Consider the following 20000-nt stretch of genomic DNA (forward strand, 5'->3'; position numbering starts at 1 on the left):
AGGTCACAACCTAAAAGAAAAAGAAAAGCTATAAAAAATAATATCCTAAAAAAAAAAAAAAAAAAAAGCGACGGCGAGATTGCAAAGGTGTACCGCCTCGGTGTGCAACAAACATGGCGGGCGAGAGCGACACTTGTTGACGGGCAGGATCGCGTCTCGGCCTCCTGCTCGCCCTCTGACCCCGTGACCTGCTGGGATGATGTGACCTCGGGGTGGCCACAGGTGAGCAGGTGGTGGGACGAGGGGTCAGCGCTCCCTGGGGACACGTGACACGCCCCCGCGGAAGGGAAAAGCAGGAGGAGGAGGAGGAGGAGGGCGAACATTCAGCCATGTTCGTTGCAAAATGCGTATTGACGGAATGCATTTCCTTCTTTTTCCCCATCTCGCGGCCGCCCCTTCTCAGCTCTCCTTCTTTGCCTTGTTTCCGTCCCTTTTTTCTCGTTCTTTTCGTCTCTCTGTTCTTTTCAGCGCCCTGGTTGGTAGCTGTCGAGCACGTGATGTTTGGCACTGTGCCGCCGAGTGCCAGTTTAAAAGGAATAGTTTTTTGGCATTTCTTTCACCCTTTTCTTCCATGATTCACTCCCCGGAAGGGAAAATAAGGGAAGACATTTGAGGAGTGAAGAGAGGGAAAGAGAAAAGTTCTTTTAATTTTTTATCTCGGGGAAATATACCTTTTTAAGAGAATATTTATAGGCCTATTTGTTGCAGAGGAAATTGCAATGTTGATGTTTCGAGCTTTGTTATTGGCCCAAGAGCGTAATCAAGGGAAGAATGGGAAGAGAAGGATGGTGAAATGTGATTAAAGAGAATAGTGAAAGAGGAAAAATCGTGTAGTAAATGACAGAAATACCCTACAATAATAAAAAAATAAATAAAAAAATTAAGCCTATGGTGAACTGTGGTGAAAGTTTTCAATATCTACACATCCATGTTGCATATGTGTACATGTGTACGTGATTGCAAGTGCCTTTGTGTGTGAGTATGTACAAATAAACCCACTTTAAGGAAGTAAAAGTGAACTTAAGTGAAGAAAAAAGTAACAGATGTGGCACTGTGGCCTAGCTCAGATTCAGAAGCTGAGACCAGGAGTGCCATACAGAGGAAGGTGCCGGTGAAGTGACAGTGCTAAGTGGTGCAGACACGGAAAAGATATGTAATGCAAGCAAAAGAGACTTTTGGGATTCTTGCTTGAAATGGGATCATTGGTGTGTGTGACCCACATTAGGGGGGAGGATGTGAGACCCATTCTCTGGCACAAATTCATTGGTTATGGTGTTAGAATTGAGGAGGTTCGGTAACGTTTTTTCATGTGTGTGAGGGAAGTGGAGTTTAAAGGGAAACCGACGAGAAATTTCTTGTTTTGTTTTTTTATATTTTTTTGTTATATTGTAGTTATTATCATCTTAGTTATACTCTTTATGGTTATATCCATATTTATGTTATAGGGTTATATTTCTTATGATTCTCTGGATTGGTTAAAAGCTGATGAATGATATCTGAAGATGAAAGATAGGCCTATTACTGGACCAATAATTAGAGTGTATACAAATATTTTGCGTGAATCTAACTAACATTTAGACCAAAACTTTTTTTTCCCCTTTCCGATTCTTGATATTGTGATTCAGTTCCAGAAATCAGAGTAATTTTAGAGTAACTTAATTTTTGACTTTCTGTTATTTTAAACACACGTTAAAGATATTTGAATGAGACTTCAGTTTTTGTTTGCTCTTATTATTATTATTATTATTATCATTAATTTTATTATTATTATTATTATTATTATTATTATTATTATTATTATTATTATTATTATTATTATTATTATTATTATTATTATTATTATTATTATCATTATTATTATTAATTTGGTTAGCTTTTACTTACATGTTTGCAGATGTATTTTTTCGCTTTTTATCTCTTGAGCTTTGATGAAACATATGATTTAGAATACTGAATTTATGAATGTAAATCTATTCTGACAATGCACAAAATAAAATCTTACTATAGTGGGGACTTCGATTTAGACAGCACTAGCAATGCCAAAGCCACATCCACAAATAGATAGAGATAGTTTCTATTTTTATAATCTTATTATTTTTATTTTTTAATTTTCCAAGTCAGAAGATGATGTGATGGTATGTAATCAGCACATAGTTGCTTGTGTATGTGTGATGTTTATAGCATTCTAGACAGTTGCAGCAAGTGTATGTCATGATTTATTTTAGTATTTGCCAGAAATTTTTGGCCAATTTCTTGTGGTGTGGCGCATAGCACACTTATGCATAAATGCATATAAACATTATTTCCGGGTAATAAGTATGAGCCTAGTCGAGCCTAGCTGAGCCCAGCTGAGCCTGGCTGACTCCGGCCGAACCCGGCCGAGCCTTGCTGGATCTGGCTTAACCTGGCTGGGCCTGGCTGAGCCTAGCCGAGCTGAACTGAGCCTAGCCTGGCCGAGCCGAGGCTGGTCGAGCCAGGCCGACCCTGGCTGAGCCTAGCCTATTCTATTCTAGCCTTACCTAGCCTAGCCTAGCGTAGCCTATTCTAGCCTAGTGTAGCCTATTCTAGCCTAGTGTAGCCTATTCTTGCTTAGCTTATTCTAGCCTAGCCTATTCTAGCCTATTCTAGCCCAACCCAACCCAACCCAACCCAACCCAACCCAACCCAACCCAACCCAACCCAACCCAACCCAACCCAACCCAACGCAACCCAACCCAACCCATCCCATCCCATCCCATCCCATCCCATCCCATCCCATCCCACACCATCCCATCCCATCCCATCCCAACCCATCCCAACCTAACCCAACCCCAACCCCAACCCCAATCCCAACCCCAACCCCAACCCCAACCCCAACCCCAACCCCAACCCCAACCCCAACCCCAACCCCAACCCCAACCCCAACCCCAACCCCAAACCTAAACCTAAACCAACCTAAGACACTTCCTAAGTTTTTTGTCTATAATGTGTGACTGTAATGGGGTGATCAGTAGATTCTGTCTTTGAGATTGTTAGTTTGCTTTGGCTTTAATCACAATAGATATCGCTCAATTATTTCATCTGTTTTACCTAGATGGACTGATAGATAGAAGGAAGGTTTACAATTGTTCACACATTTAATGACTACTACTTGAGGCAGTAGATTTTATTGCAAATAATTTAAGATTATGAATGATTTCTAATGCTACTAGTCTGCTGCTTAATTGCTTTGCCTGATACTATTTTAGTTTATTAGTATCAGTATTGAGGTATCTGTATAGTATCATTTTATTCACCCTCAGTATCAATATCAGTATTATTAGTATTATTGATCAGTATCATTTTAATGTCAATAATACTTGATGTAACTGCTCTAGAGATAAAAAATATACATTCATCAAGAATGCTCTTGTTGTTAGATTAGGCAGTCGTGTTATACCTTCGAATATTCTTTCTAGCTGCCCATTGCTGCCATGTGAATATACTGTCAACTGTAGCTTTCTTTTGAGAATTTTGTGTGCACATAGCTAGCCTGACAAGGGCTCAGGTACTAAGGAGCCCATTTTTGTGCCTATGTGATCTAACCTTCTTTACCCTTTCCCTGGAGTTTTCTGAGATTTTTTTTTTGCTATTTGTATCATTGACAGTGTGACTATTGTCATGCTATTGATATTAATATTTATTTCAATCAAAAGCGACGAAAGAATCATTCCAAAGATCAAGGAAAAGATATAAGTTCGTGAAATAGGCCAGACTGGTAATGAACTCCTATCTAATTGAGCATTTGTGGAGCCATCTATTTGTAATGACAATTTATAAACAAAAAAAAGATTTACATGGCAAGAAATTTTTGTTCTTTTACTATTGCTGTCATTATTGTTGATGCTGTTGAATAATAATAGAAAAGTTATATTTGATTGTTATTGTTGTTAATGTTGTTATTGGTGATGATAATGATAGTGATGATAGTAATATTGATAATGATGATAGTAACAGTAACAGTAATAATAAAAGTAATAGTAATAGTAACAGTGATATTAAAAGTAATAGTAACAATAATAGCAATAGAAGTAATGATAAGGATATTGATGAAAATAATGATATTGATAATCATGAAACTGTTAGTGCTAGTAATTACAGTACTAAAAATAGTAAAAAAAAAAAAAAAGGATATCATTATTGTTATTATCATCATTATCATCCAATTGGTATTGTAATGATTATTGCTTTTGATGATATTATTATTGTGGTTATTGTTATGACTATTGTTATTATCCTTGGTATCATTATTATTACGTTGTTATTATTATCATTATTATTATTATCATCATCATCATCATTATTATTATTATCATCTTCATCATTATTATTATTATTGTTATTGGTATTGTTATTATTATTATTATTTTTATTTTTATTATTATTATTATTATTATTATTATTATTATTATTATTATTATTATTATTATTATTATTATTATTATTATTATTATTATTATTATTATTATTATTATTATTATTATTATTGATTTATTGTTATTATGCTTATTATTATTGTAATTATTGTAGTTATAATAAGAATGATAATAATAATAATAATGATAATAATAATAATAATAATAATAGAAAGGATAATAATGATAATAATGATAATGATGATAATAATTATTATAATTATGATAATTATAATTATTGTTATGAATATTATTATTATTGATATTATTATTATCATTATTATTGCTAATATTATTGTTGTTGTTATTTTTGTTATTGTTATTGTTGTAATAATAATAATGATAATTGATAATGATAATAATAATGATAATTGATAATGATAATAATAATGATGATGATAATAATAATAATAATGATAATAATAATTATTGTTATTATCATTGTTATAATAATGATAATGATAATAATGATAATTTTATTATATTATTATTACTATTATTTTTATTTTTATTGTTATTGTTATTATTATTATTATTATTATTGATATTATTTTTTGCTATTATTGTTGTTATTGTTGTTGTTGTTGTTATTATTATTATTATTATTATTATTATTATTATTATTATTATTATTATTATTATTATTATTATTATTATTATTATTATTATTATTATTATTATTATTATTATCATCATCATTATCTTTATTATCATTATCATTATTATCATTATTATCATTATTATTACTACTACTGTTGTTACTGTTACTGTTGTTGTTATTGTTACTGTTATTAATATTATTGTTGTTATAATTCTTATTGTTGATGATGATGATGATGATGATGATTATCATTATTATTATTGATGATTATTGTTAATATTATCACAATTATTATTTTATTTTTCTTTATTTTTGTTATTTTCATTGCTATTATTATATGATGCCTAACACACATATTTGTTTAAAGCATTGATTATTAACCATTAGTATTGTTGTTGTTATCATTATTATTGTTATTATTATTATTATTATTATTATTATTATTATTATTATTATTATTATTATTTATTTTTATTGTTATTATTATTATTATTGTTATTGTTGTTGTTATTGATATTATTACCATCATTGTTTGGATTATTGTTATTGTTGTTATTATTAATGGTGATGTTATTATCATTATTATTATTATTGTAATTATTGTTATTATTGTTGCTATGGTTATTATTAGTGTTATTATTGTAATCATCATTATTATTGTTACTGTTATTGTTGTTGTTGTTCTTATGATAATGTCATCATCATCATCATCATCACCATTATTGTTATCATTATTAGTTGTGGTATCATTATTATTATTATCTTTATCATTATTGTCATCATTATTATTATCATCATTATTATTATTATTATTATTATTATTATTATTATTATTATTATTATTATTATTATTATTATTATTATTATTATTATTATTATTATTATTATTGTTATCATTACTGTTATTATTCTCATTATCATTATTATTGTCCTTATTATTATCATCAATATTGGCCTTATTATTATCACTGTTATTATTATTGTTATTGTTGTTGTTATTATCATTATTAGCATTATTATTTTTATCAATAATATCAGTGATATCAGTATTGATATTGATATTATTTTACTTGTTATTGTTATTGTTATTTTGTTGTTGCTGTTATTTGATGTTATTGTTATTAGTGTTGTTAATTTTATTGTTATTATTATTATCATTATTATTATTATTATTTTCATTAGTATATTATTATTGTTGTTATTGATATTGTTATTATTATCATTATCATTGTCATTGTCATTGTCATTTTCATTGTTATTGTTATTATCATTATCATTATTATTACTATTATTATTAATAGTGTCATTGTCATTGTCATTGGTTGAATTATTATTGTTTTGAATATTAGTGTTATTATTATCATTATTATATTGTTTTTGTTACTGGTAGAATTATTTTTATTTTTTAAATTATCATTATTAATAATATGATTATTTATAATTATTGCTAATGTTATTATTGTTGATATTGTTACTGTGTGTATTATTAATATCAACGTTATGATTTATATTTTTTATTATGGTTATTATTAGTATAGATTCAGGTATTTTTATTTTTATAACTGCTACCATTAGCAGTGGAATTATGATAATGATATAGCTGATTGTTGTCTTTGTTGTCAGTGATTGTAGTCTGTTGTTATTGTGACTTGTTTTTGTTGTTATTATTATTGTTATTATTTATTTTGTTATTTTCTGAATTTCTACTATTTTATTTTCCAGTCATTGCATGTAGAAATATCAGTTTGATTTTCTTATTGTTGGGTGATTGAAATAGCAATTGTTTTTGCATATATTATTTTTATTATTTGTGAACTGTTAATCATTACAAAGAGAATGAAGAGAGAAATAAAGTGAATGGAGGATTTTCATGATTTGAAAAGGAATTAGAAATTTGAATTAGTAGGAGTAATAAGAAAATAACTGTAAAGAATAATGTGAATAATAACATGTGAAAGATGGTAAGAACAGCAAAAAAAGAATAACATTAACATAACGGCAAGTTTAAGGACAAAATTATGGTATATATACTAACATGGATAGTAATATGATATGGATGTAATGATGTTAATGATGGTAAGAAGAGTAGGTTATGAATAGAAATAAGAATAAGAACTATAGATTAACAGAGATCTATAGTGATAAAGAACAGTTTTATACAACTGTGATATGTGGGCCTTTGAATATTGACTGCCATTATGATATAAATGAGAAGAATGAACTGTATCCATGTTGACAAATGTAGAAAAGGTATGAATGAAACGGGATATCTTCACAATACAAGAGATGTATTTGACCGGTTTCAACTACGCCTTCTTCAGAAATACATGTATTTCTGACGAAGACATCTCTTGTATTGTGAAGATATTCAGTCTCATTCATACCTTTTCTACATATAAATGAGAAGATTAATCTCAGTTGATAGTGTAACTAATTAATAGAAAGGAAATTATGATTTTTAGGTTTAAAAAGAGGGAGATAGATGGATAAATATTATTTAGAGAAATCACCCTCTTAAGATGTACATATACAAAGTTGTCTGTAAGAAAAGTTTCACAAATAGTTGAAATGAATCAGCAATAATTGTTTTATAATAAGAAAAAGCTAGTCACTGAGATGAGTGACATGAAAATGCAGAAAAGATCTCTAACACAAAGTGAAAGTGATGCACGTGTTGGTGTTATGCAATATTAACAGTAAACAAAAGAATTAGATTCAGCCTTGGTTTTCTTGATTTGCCCCCATTGTGTTGAAGGTGGAAACACTGGTGGAAAGTGCAATGGAGAACAGGGAGAGGAGGAAAAGAAAGAGAAAGAGGAATAGGAATAGGAAGAGGAATAGAAAGCAGAAGAGTAAGAGGAGGAGGAGGAGGAAGAAGAGGAGGAGGAGGAAGAAGAGGAGGAGGAGGAAGAAGAGGAGGAGGAGGAAGAAGAGGAGGAGGAGGAAGAAGAGGAAGAGGAGGAAGAAGAGGAGGAGGAGGAAGAAGAGGAGGAGGAGGAAGAAGAGGAAGAGGAGAAGGAAGAGAACGAGGAGGAAGAAGAGGAAGAGGAGGAAGAAGAGGAGGAGGAGGAAGAAGAGGAGGAAGAAGAGGAGGAGGAGGAAGAAGACGAGGAGGAGAAGGAGGACGAGGAGATGGAGGAGGAGGAGATGGAGGAGGAGGAGATGGAAGAAGAAGAAGAAGAAGAAGAAGAAGAAGAAGAAGAAGAAGAAGAAGAAGAAGAAGAAGAAGAAGAAGAAGAAGAAGAAGAAGAAGAAGATAATTCAATTTAAGGCGACTGTCCCAGGAAATTACCACCTTTCCCAACTCATTTCATCCTAAAAAGTGATTGGTTGGAGATAACTCATTGATTCTTTTTGCATGATATAGAGCATAGAATTGCACTTTGTGTCATATATAATTTTGACCTCTCATCACCATAGGGGGGGAACACCCCCCTGAAAAGTTTTTAAAAAATTGTTTTTTCCCCCCCTCTTCTTCGGTACATTACCACTCCCACAGTTTTTATTCCTGAACAATCCTCGAAAAGTTCATTTGTCAGATCTATCCTAGCATAAGGCTGGGCAAATGGCCGATTTTTTAATTTCCTTTTTCTGGGGGGGCGGAGGACTGGTTGACGCAGAGTACTATTTTTGGTTTTGTTTTTTCAGCATTAAAAAATTTATATTTTTTTATTAAGATCAAAATTCATAAATCGACCATTTACACGGCCTCAGGGCTCAGAGGCTCTAGCGAAAGCAACAAACTGCATTTGGATTGCACGAAAATTACAAGTGTGGTAATGTACATAAGATAATGTAAACAAAGAACGGAAGTACAGCGTATTATATTTTGGCAGCTTGCCAAAGTTTGTTATCTCTGTTATTTTTCTCTAAGTCTCATGATCTTATATATTTATAAAAAGCTTATTTAGTGTACTTTGCAATGTGATGATTACCAAGTCAATCGGAATTACCATTTTCAATGGTATGTAATTTTTTTGTTTGTTTATTTGATATATTTGTCTGAAAAGTTTAATAAATGCCATGAACCATAGAAACAACTAGTCTGAACCAGATAAACTTTTTTATTTTATTTTATTTTTTTCATTTGAAGAAATGGGGAACTGTGGATGGCGACTTCAGTACAGAATCATCCTAATTAAAGTCCTAGCATGAATACAACATGGTGGTTCAATATTGAGAATTTTAAAAGCATATGAATTTAGTACATGGAATTCGAGAACTTACTCAAGTAGTTGAATTTTTCCTATGCTCCAAACAAGTGGGGGGGAGGGGGAGATGGTCACTGGGTGTTTGTAATTTTCGAGGAGGATCATATGTACGTGAAAACACGCACATAAAGTTTAAAAAATGAATCATCCTCATTTAGTAGGCCTACATCGACTTCTATATAAAAAAGAATAAAATATATTAGTTATCCCTCTCAAACCATTTGCTTTGATAATAGTCAATAGTAACAGATTGCAATAGGAAACAAGTGTAGAGTTGTTGATTAGCCATTTGCACCCATTATCTTTACTAAGAAGTGCATAAAATCATGCAGACACCTAGATGTGGTGGGATATTTGCGAATTTTTGGTACCTACGACCTGCGGTAACATCTAAACATAATTGTTTTTATTGGGAACGCACGAAACATAAACTATAGCTGTTTCAACTCTAGACGAAGACTGTGCATACAAACGAGTTCAAAATTCCATATAGTTTTTTAATTCAGAAAGGGTATTACTGAGTACTATCATCTTCAATATGAAATAATCAGTATCTGGCTTATACAACTGAAGTTCCAGAATCCGACTTTTAAGTGCCCTTTGTAATGAATTGCCCTTTACAACGATAACGACCAATTTCAAATCAAATCAAATTTACTGATGCTGTGATGTACTGACTGACTCAATTCTTACTTGTACGGCTATTTTCAAACATTAGTGCTCCGTACTCGGTATACATACAGATTACTTCGTAAGCTACAACATATTACCAGGGAGTCTCGATAGAAGCATATTTCGTGTGTAAAAGGACACAAAGATTACATTTTTGTAGATATATTCCACAAAATATTTTGTCAAAAATCACTGATATAATTTTTTTCTGATATTGGCATAAAAGTGTTCCTTGAACATTCATGAACTCATATCTGTGCGCAATGTTATGATCAAATGCTGTATGCACTATTGCAACAAGCAAATGTCCACAAAGGTGTACCTGGCGTACCTGCCCAGGTGTTTAGTGGGTCTTGTGTTCTCTGTCCAGGAACTAGCCATAGCAGGGCTTTAATACTTGTTTGGTAGTTTCCTTATCCATGTACCTATACTATATGCTAACTAGCTCAATTTGACCCCCCCCCCCCCCATCTGGGAGGGTCTCCTTAAAGCTCTATGGTATTAGAAAAATTTTAGTGTGAAATAAATAGAGGATAGTTAAAAGTTTGCCCATGGAGATCAAGTGTAGACTTACGTCACACACACACTGTACGCTGTTGTTTTTTTGTATTAGTTTTGTTTATACAGAGGGCTTCAGAGGCACTCAGTCGCCAAGGAGTAAAGTATTAGGCCTACTTAAGTTGACTTCTTGGTACTTAATATGTCATATGTATGTAACAAAAATTAATAAAAGGAATTACGTACACAGTGGACTCTGACATGGAAAGTACGTATCTCTTAACTGAGGCAAAGCATAGTTTTTAAATGAAAGTTTTTTGCCTTCTTGTCTAGGCCTACCTTATTCCTGGTGGGCAACACTGAATGTAGACATGAAGTCATGAAGTAAACAAAACCTATGATTTATGAAAATAGTTATTGAATTTTAGGCATAGAATTGAAGTATTTGAAGTGGAAAAATCAGCATTAATGTTACTTTTCAGGTTCCAAGATGAGTGGGCTACGCCGGCTCCGCGTAGCGGAGCTCCATCCAAATCTCCTCTGCATTCTCTGTGGAGGATATTATGTGGATGCAACCACCATCGTCGAGTGCCTCCATTCTTGTGAGTGGCTATTCTAAGGTCTATGCCATTCAAGAATCAAATGATCAGTATAACTTTTTTTTTTTTTTCCATTATTTTTCAGTAAAAGAAAACTTGAATAGTAGGTAGAGTAACCAGTAGATTATTGGTTAGATTTTAGATGAAGTTGATGACCTATTTAAAAGTAATAGAACTTTTTGTAGAATTAATGATATTCAGAAATTCTAGTATGATTATTTAAAATACATTTACTAAAAATATTTCGCTCTATCCTGACAGTTTGCAAGACCTGCATTGTACGGTACCTGGAATCAAGCAAATTTTGTCCCATTTGCGACGTCCAAGTCCACAAGACGAAACCTCTGCTGAGCATCAGACCAGACAAAACCCTGCAAGATATAGTTTATAAATTGGTCCCCGGCCTGTACCAAAGTAAGTGTAACAATTGTCATTTTTCTGGTGAGAAGCAAGAATTCTCGTTTTTCTGATTTGAAAACGTAAGAAATGTCATTTTTCAGGATAGAAAATATGAGGAGTGTCAATTTTCTGGTTAGCATATGCTAGGAATGTCATTTTACTGGTTTCAGAGCACAATGAGTGTCATTTTTTTTACTAGAAGATTATATAACAAGTAGGGTTGTTTTGCTAGTTAGAGGAGATAAAGATCATCAGTTTTCTTGTTAGGAAACAGAAGTATAATTTTTCTGGTGAGAAAACACTCCGTATTATTTTTTCTGCTTTGAGAATGCAAGGAGTGTCAATTCTCTAGTTAAAAAAATACAAGCAGTTTAGTTTTTTCTAGTTTGAGAACACAGAGTATAATTTTTCTTAACAGGAAGCACTAAGAGGTGTTGATTTCTAAATCTGAAAATATATGCAGCACCCTTTAACTCACTTTCTCACTGCCATCACTTTAAGACCTCGTCCTCATCTGCAGACGAGATGTGCCGACGGAGAGAGTTCTACACTGGCCACCCAGAGACACAGCCCATGAGCCAAGAGGACGGGGGCAGTGACGTCGGCAGATGGTACATCCTCCCGGATGACCCTGTTTCCCTGGCGCTCTGTCCTGCCCCCCCAATACTCAGCCCAACCCCCCCATCACACCCCAACAATCATGGTTGCTTGACAGATGGCACTGGGGTGACAAGGGGAGAGGCCATGCCACGATTGTCTGAAGTTACTGTGAGTCATTCATGATCTCCCTTTTCTCTCTTCTTTATATTCTTCTGTCTGGTCCATATCACATTTTTTAAAGTATATAGTTAGAGGAAACACATTTATTTCTTTTATTTTTAAAGAACAACCAATAGATAATTAAAATAAAAGAAAAAAATAATAGAGCTTACTCAATTGCTATCATAGCTTTAGAGAGCTGTCATCAAGGTCATTATCACAACTGTCAATCTCTCTCCCAGAAGGTTCGTGGTAGTCACATGCGCTACCTACAGTGCCCGGCGGGAGTAAGCGTAGCCCAGCTAAAGCGACTCCTGAGGGCCAAGTTTGGGGTGGGGCCCTCTCACCCCATGGCCCTCCTCACGGGCTCTTCCGACGACCCTCTCAATGACACCCTGACGCTGGTTGACGTGGCGTACATTACATCATGGCAGCGGGTATGTTTTTAGTTAGGCTTACCTTTTTTTTGTGTGAGTGAGTGAGTGAGTGAGTGAGTGAGTGAGTGAGTGAGTGAGTGAGTGAGTGAGTGAGTGAGTGAGTGAGTGAGTGAGTGAGTGAGAGAGAGAGAGTGAGAGATGTTGAATGACTTACCGTCATGAGTGGAGGCCAGGGTGATGAAAAAGACTCACCATGAGTGCACAAATGTCTTCGAGGGTGATTACTTATTTGTCATTTAGAAAGAGACTTTTGTGTTATTCTCATTGATAATTGAGTAAACTGGTGGCACAGATTTTATTACAGAAAAATGAATATTACAAAAAGATAGAGATGACAAACATGAATATAGTACTTTTTTTCTAGCTACATATTTACTACATAGATGATATGCAAGGAAAACAATCTTATTGCCATTGATAAAGCAAATCAAAGTACATATATTCACATTGGAAAATGGTAAAATGCAGCACACCCAATAGGGCGGCTGCTTACACAAACCTAATGCCTGTATTTTGGTCGATGTGATTGCTGAGATGCAACTAGATTCAAGGCTTTTTTGGAAAAAATCATTAGCATGGAAAACATGAAAATTAACCTGATCTCTGTCCTCTTGACAATGGCATACAAATATTTTTTAGGTGATGATGGTAAAAAGAGGCTCTAAATTTATTTTTGAGGTGTTTTTCCTCTTCAGTCAATGCAGCCAGGACCAAACAAGCACACAACTGTTCAGCATGTACAATTAAGAGCAGGTTTGACTGCACATAGCCCAAAGATGTCCTCCTGGCATAAGAGGTGGTCCCTGACCTAATAGAAAGTCATCAAATGTCATCTCAGTGTGAATAGGATAATTGCCATTGATGAAATCCCATGTGTTTTTTCATGTACACAAGTATATTTCACCTTTGCATGTTTCCTTTACTAGTTACGTGCTAGTGATGTAACTTGCTAAAGTTTTCTACTGTAATTTATACAAAGGATCTTTGTTTATTTTCCCTTGCAGACTGAGCCCTTACAACTGCTGTACCGAATATACGAGAGAGCAAGCAAGAAAATCAAACTGGACCCCGACACTTTCTGCAAGGATTCTGGAAGCCTGTCTGAAGACATGCCCAAGCTGGAGCCCAATGTAGGAACGGATGTGGCTAGTATTACCTGCGGTTCCTCTGACTCAGCAGGCAATTTGACAGACTTCCGGTGTGCCCCATTGTTGCAGGCAGTGGGGGTGCTGGGTTACCCTCTGCCTCTCAAAAGTGAGCCTCCCCCTGAAGCTCCAGCACCGTTGTCATATGTTGACATGGCCTCGGAGGTGGCCCTGCAGAATGAGGGCCCCCGGCTAAATGCGGCTGTCAAGCAGGAAGATGCGCTGACTGCTAAACCAATGGAAATGCTGGCCAGTGAGAAGGAAAGTCCTTTGCAAGGAGTGACCAATTCAGTGAGTGAAATGATACAGGGTAATAGTGAGGTTAGTGGTAATGATGCAAGCAAAGGGCACAGCATGCTCCATCCCAGTGATAGTGTAGGAGGTGGAGCACTGGTGACATACACACCAGGTTTTCCTGCACCCAGCAATGGTGTCAATGTAGAAATTGCATTTGTGCCAGCAGAAATGGCATGTGTGGCCCCAGCAGCGGTCCCTTGTGCAATAGTCCCCAGTGAGGGCTGCATTCCAGTGAGTGAGAACTGCATTTCCGAAGGTGTTGAGGTACCTGTAGGGGCAAGCAATTCCAACACACAGACGCAAAAGCATGCCAATGGGAGTGTGGGAGGGGCTGGTGTGCCCAATATTTGGGGTGGATTGGGACCTAAGAAGGAAACTGAGGCAGGAACTAGTGATGTGATAGTGCCTAAGGAGAGCAAGGAAGAGAGAGAAAAGAAGAAAAAGAAAAAGGACATGGAGGAGGAAGGAAAGGAGGTGCAACTCAAGATAAGTGAGTCGGGGGTGATGAGTGTGTGTGGGCAGGACACCACAGTAGAGGGTGTCATCAACTCATTACAGACAGAAGCTTGTGAACTCTTATCAAAGATAGAAAGTGGGTCTCTGGGTGAGGACTTCCCAGTGAAAGATGTGGTCAGAGACCAGAAGTCCTCTAGTGATTCTAGTGCTGAGAGTAAAAAGATGAAATTAAAGGAGGCTCAGAGAGCAGGTGAGGAGAAATGTCCAGTGAGTAATGAGAAGGTGAATGTAGACTGTGCAAGAGAGGCAGGAGAAAAGAGAATATCCCCAAGCCAAGAAGCTGTGCCTGATTTTAATCACAAAGGCTTGAGTGGGGCCAACAAGGATGCAAGGGAAGCAAGATCTTGTGACAAGTTGAGAATAGATGGCAGTGCAGAAGTGGGGCCAAAGGTGAAGCCTGCGACTGAGACTCGGGAGAAGGCATCAGACAGGAGGTCCTCAGATGTCAGAAGATCTGTTGAGCAGCAGCAACCAAACAGTGTGAAGGAAAACAGTGGGAATGGCAAGGATAGTCGCTCAAGCCACATACCAGCCAGCCTGACAGCTGCAAGTCTAGCCAACCTCAACAAACCACACTTGAAGGCAGGGACATCAAAAGCTCAGATAGAAGAAGACACCAAAACCAAGGAGAAACCAAGTAACAATGGCCTCAACACCAAAAGGGAGGGCAAGCAGGAGTCAGCAGCTAAGGCCCCAGTTGGAGGCTGTCGTAAGTCGTCGCAGCCATATGGCTATAAGACGCTCAAGACACCACCCAAGAGCTGGAACCCAACCATCTCTAGAGAGCTCTTGGTGGCTGGCAAGTCTGCCATCAACAAGGGCAACCATGAAGCCCCCCGTACAAACAAGATATTCAAAGTTCGCAATGCTCCTCGCTTCCTGGGCAACCCTAACACTGGAGTCAGACCTTTGTACTCTGGAACCAATGAGAGTAACAGCTGTATAAAGCGCACCCTCATGTCCAAACTGGATCCCAAAGTTGCGGGGCCCATGACAGTGACAGCAAACAATGATGTGAGTGTGTCAAGCTATATGTCGGCAACCTCAGGCACCACTTCCTGTGTGTCTTCCGTTCAATCGCTGGCCTCTTCACCAGCCCAGGTAACTGCAAGTCCAGGAGCGGCACTCATGGTCACAGCAACCACCAGCCAGGTGACATCTTGTGCTCCACAGAGCAACAGTTGTACAACAGTAGTGGGAAGCCAAAGTGGAGGGTCTGAGGCAGACAACACTGTGGTCACCAGTACCAAAGCTTCCTCTACCTTGCCTGCGTCAATAGCAAGTGGGACAAAGGAAAGTACAAATCAAAGTTCAAAAGTCTGTTTTAATACTAATAGTTTGGCAGAGAATAAGTCTGAGAGTAAGGCTACCCATCACAACAGTGGTAAGACTGTCACAAACAACAAACCCCCAAGCAACATCAACAAATCAGCAAACAAATCTGAGAAGAAGGCTCAGCAGATTTCACACAGCAACAACTCCAAGCCAGAAGTTAGTGTAGAAAGCGGAACCACAAAGGCGGATGTGAAAGTCAATTCGAATAGTGCAGTCATACCAACACGGACCACAATTACACACCCTGTCTCCAATGCTCCTGTTATGATGCAGCAAAAAACTGGGGCTTCAACCAGCATAACCACATGTATCACGCAGGTGAAACCAGCGACTGTCAACTCTTTGACAATTTCCAATACAGTCCACCAGCCTCAGCAGCATCTAGCCATGGCAGCACCAGCACTTGGGGTAGGCATTATCCCCTCTTGTGGGGTGACTTTCCCAGCAGCCATTGGCAACTTGCCCTTGCCTTGCCACACTAGCTCTTCCATCAGTTATCCAACATATCCGTACATCTACCAAGGCGCAGAACCCATCAGTCTTATTCCGCCTCATCCCTCTGCTTCTTTCATACCAACATTCCCCACCTGCCTCCCGCATCGGCCAGCTCTGGGCTCAAGGGGTATAGGAGGAGCCAAAATCATGCCAGAGCTGTCCCTGCAACAGAGCCTTCTTCCAGTGCTACCTTTGGTGTCACAGGTATCCCCCCAAACACTCTCACCTCGCCCCATGACTCCACCTTCCCCCAGGACGCCCACTTCATCGCAGTCTCCCAGGCCATATCCAGCCCAATCTCCCAGACAGTCTAGTACCAATCAGTCCAGACCTGTCACACCACAGTCCCCAAAGCAATGCCAGGTGGGGAAGGCAGAAATGCAACCTGGAAAAAACAATGGAACACCTTCGATGGCTGGGACCCAGTCAATGAAGATGGGGAATATACCTGTTCAAACCACACAGCCTATCTGGCCCGGCAATTGTCCTAAGCAGGTGACTGGGCCTGGCCAGGTGTTTGCATCGACTCAACCAAGCCCTCAGTCCCCAGGTCCCCCACCTTCCACCATTGCCGCCATGAACACATCACTCAGACTGAATGCTTCTGTACAAACATCAAGCTCTCATACCTTAATCACTCCAAAGACTCAGTGGAGCTCTGTTAATTCTTCTAAACCTGTTGTGCCTCAGTCCTCAAAAGCTCTGATGATCAGTCTGCCAGGACTATCTAATGCCCATGGAGTGCAGACGACCATATCAGATACAAACCGACCACATACTCCACAGTCCCCAAAGTCCCCTCGACCCCAAACCCCCCAGTCTCCAAGGCTCTCAAGTTCTGCTCAGTGCACAGTGCCACAGGGAGTAGCCAAGCTAACCAGTGCTGTTGAATCCCCCAGACCTCATACCCCTCACTCCAGGTGTTTACCCAACCTGCCACGCTCACCCTCACAAGCTAAGAATGGTGGAAACAAGGAAAAGGCTCACCCTTCTGAAGGGCAACCAGGCAACAAGAGGAATGAAGGGGTTGCTATTGAGGCTGTAGTGAGTTCTAGCCCAAACCCTCCTGTGATAACACCATCCATTACCCTTGCTCCAGCTGGGACTACTGTGACATCTGGAGCAGTGACTCCCTCTTTAGCTAATTCGTTAGGAAACAAATTCATCCTCCCTCAAGGAGCACAAATGGCACTCCCTCTCCCAACAAGTTTTGCATCTCTGTACCTTGAGGGTGTCACAAATGCTCTACCAGTCTCACTGGCCAGTCCAGGAATGTCTGCAGACTTGTCAGGTGTGACCCTGACTCCGTCATGTAATACGTCCCTCTATATTCCCTCGAGTAACATTTCAAGTACGATGCCATTCATACCATTTAGTAATTCAACCCAGTTCCCCATACCTACATGTGCCACAGTCTCTGTTTCTCAGCCCTTTTGTCCAACAAACACCACAGTATCCCCCAATTTACACCTGTTGAACACAAAAATGCCTGCAGTTCCCATTAATAATACACAGCCTTCAAAACCAAGTGGTTCAAGCAGACTCTCAGCAAACAGCCTAGGAAACATTTCATCAGCTGCTCCAGTGCAGAGTGTGGGTAATTTGGTTGATACAATTCCCGCAAGTACTTCAGTGATGAGGACATCCCCCACGCCTTCGGGGGCATATCTACCATTGCCATGCAGCACTGTGTCAAACCCTTTTGTTGTGCCCAGGATAGAATCCACGACTTCCATAGCAGGCACTGCTTCAACTGCAGCCATGTCCTCAAGCACTTCAGATGCAGTGATTACATCTGGCTCGGCACAAGTTGTCACAGTCCCTTCTGTAGTACCTGCTAGTATAACTGCATCTGCTAGTGCTTCAGGTGCCATAACTCAGCCCCTAAACAATACATCCACTGTAACTTTGCCTACGAATACTGCAGCTTCTGGAATGGTACACACAAACAACACAGTGAGTGGACCTTTACCTGCTGCTACTCAGTCTCTAGCTTTCTCAGCGAGAACAGCAACAGCAACTAACATAGCTTCGGCTAGCATTGCAGCTACTATTACAGGAAGTATGCCTACAAGTACCAGGGTGACTAAAGCACAGTCTTCAACCCCTTTGGTCATGGGAATCCAGGCAAGAAGCCCAACCTCATTTGAGCAATTGCCTGCCAGCTCTGCAGCTTCTATAACTCTGTCTACAGGCACTAATATGGCTGAAAATGTTTCTTCTAACATTACAACCAATGCAAATGGATGCAGCAGTATGTCTGTAGCAACAAAAAGTACAGCAGCTACTATATCATGTACTCCAGCTACTCGAGCATTACAGTCATGTAGCCCAGCTACTGGAAGTCAGCTAACAAGCACCATGTCTGCTGCAACAGTTCCTGCACACACATCTGGAGCTGATATTTCCAGGAGTCCAGCAGGAGAAACTTTGCTTAAAAATAATCCAGAAAGTGTTACAAAGCCCATGGACCTACCCCCTGTTGTTGCCACAACTGCATGTGGTCTGTCCACTCCAGTATATAGCACAGCTGTTGTAAGTGGACCCCAAAGTAGTGAATGTTTTAACCTGTGCGGTACAGTAGCCGACGGGAACAATGTGGTGAGTGTGAAGGAGAAAGGTGGCAGTGAGCCACAACTAAGTGCCTGTACCTCCGTCTGTGATGTGACGCATGTGATTGATGCCAAACAACCGTGTGCTGAACAAGGTCTCAGCAGCAGTGGTGGCCCAAGGCCATGCCTCAAGAGTTAATGTTGCACAGTTATGGGCAGCAATATTGTTGGACGCCACAGATTTATAGGCTTATATAATGCTATGGTGTACCTTACCTGCCATTTATTTTGTAAATTATAGATTCACAAATAGTTATCCTTATATCAGTGTGTTTCAAACACTTAATATGTCACTTTTAAAGTGCTAGTTAGGGACACTTTTCCTTTCTGTCTTTCCACTACGTGATGCCTTCCCTTCTCCAGCAAGGACATTTTTAACAGGTTTGCATTGGTAAAAATGAACTTTTTCTTGTGATAATTAAAGGTTGAACTGTGAAAAGAGGGCCACGTCCTGCACAAGGCAGTTGAACCAGTGGAATTTCCCTCTTATGTTTAGGAAGATTGCGGAAGCACCAGTTGCACACTCGACTTCATCTCTTCCTTTCTGTCTTCTGTCTCCCTTTTTCGAGGTCAGAGTGAGAATCCTGGCCATTGCAGATGAAATACTTATGTTGGGCCAAAGTCTGTTACCATTTCCTCATGTAAAGTTGAGCATTGTCATGCAATTTCAATTCTGCTTTATCTTCTGCAGTTTCCTTATTCATTTCTCTTTATTTTTATTTTTATTGTTTTCTCTGTTTTATCATTTTTCTATTAGATGGATCAGAACTGTTGAAAGTTTCCATTTATGCTGTTCAGCATATGCTTTAGAACACAAATTGAAAAAGAAAAAAATTATATTTGTATATATATATATATATATTGCTTTTTGTTTGCTGCAGTTACATACCAGATGGTTTACCAGTGATGCGGAAGTAGTCAGATCTTGGGAGATATTTATAAACCCTGAAAAAAACAACTTTCTGTGATCCAACCTTGCTGTGAGAGGATT

The 20000-nt window shown here is 37.8% G+C and overlaps 1 protein-coding gene across 2 annotated transcripts; it reads left to right on the forward strand.

The window, feature by feature from the left end:
* The first annotated feature begins 97 nt into the window (after positions 1 to 97).
* Positions 98 to 19680, forward strand: LOC113806519 (uncharacterized). 2 transcript variants are annotated; one of them, XM_070135130.1, is made up of 6 exons: positions 98 to 222; positions 10898 to 11017; positions 11276 to 11428; positions 11934 to 12181; positions 12415 to 12609; positions 13614 to 19680. In XM_070135130.1, the coding sequence occupies exons 2-6, from the start codon at positions 10906 to 10908 to the stop codon at positions 19146 to 19148; spliced, it is 6243 nt and encodes a 2080-aa protein (XP_069991231.1). In that variant the 5' UTR covers positions 98 to 222; positions 10898 to 10905; the 3' UTR covers positions 19149 to 19680. The 2 variants fall into 2 exon arrangements, with proteins under 2 accessions (XP_069991231.1, XP_069991232.1); XM_070135131.1 differs by having other exon boundaries at positions 99 to 222; positions 12418 to 12609.
* The last annotated feature ends 320 nt before the right edge of the window (positions 19681 to 20000 follow it).

The sequence above is a fragment of the Penaeus vannamei genome, chromosome 20, assembly GCF_042767895.1.
Source record: "Penaeus vannamei isolate JL-2024 chromosome 20, ASM4276789v1, whole genome shotgun sequence".
In the NCBI taxonomy this organism is placed as follows: domain Eukaryota; kingdom Metazoa; phylum Arthropoda; class Malacostraca; order Decapoda; family Penaeidae; genus Penaeus; species Penaeus vannamei.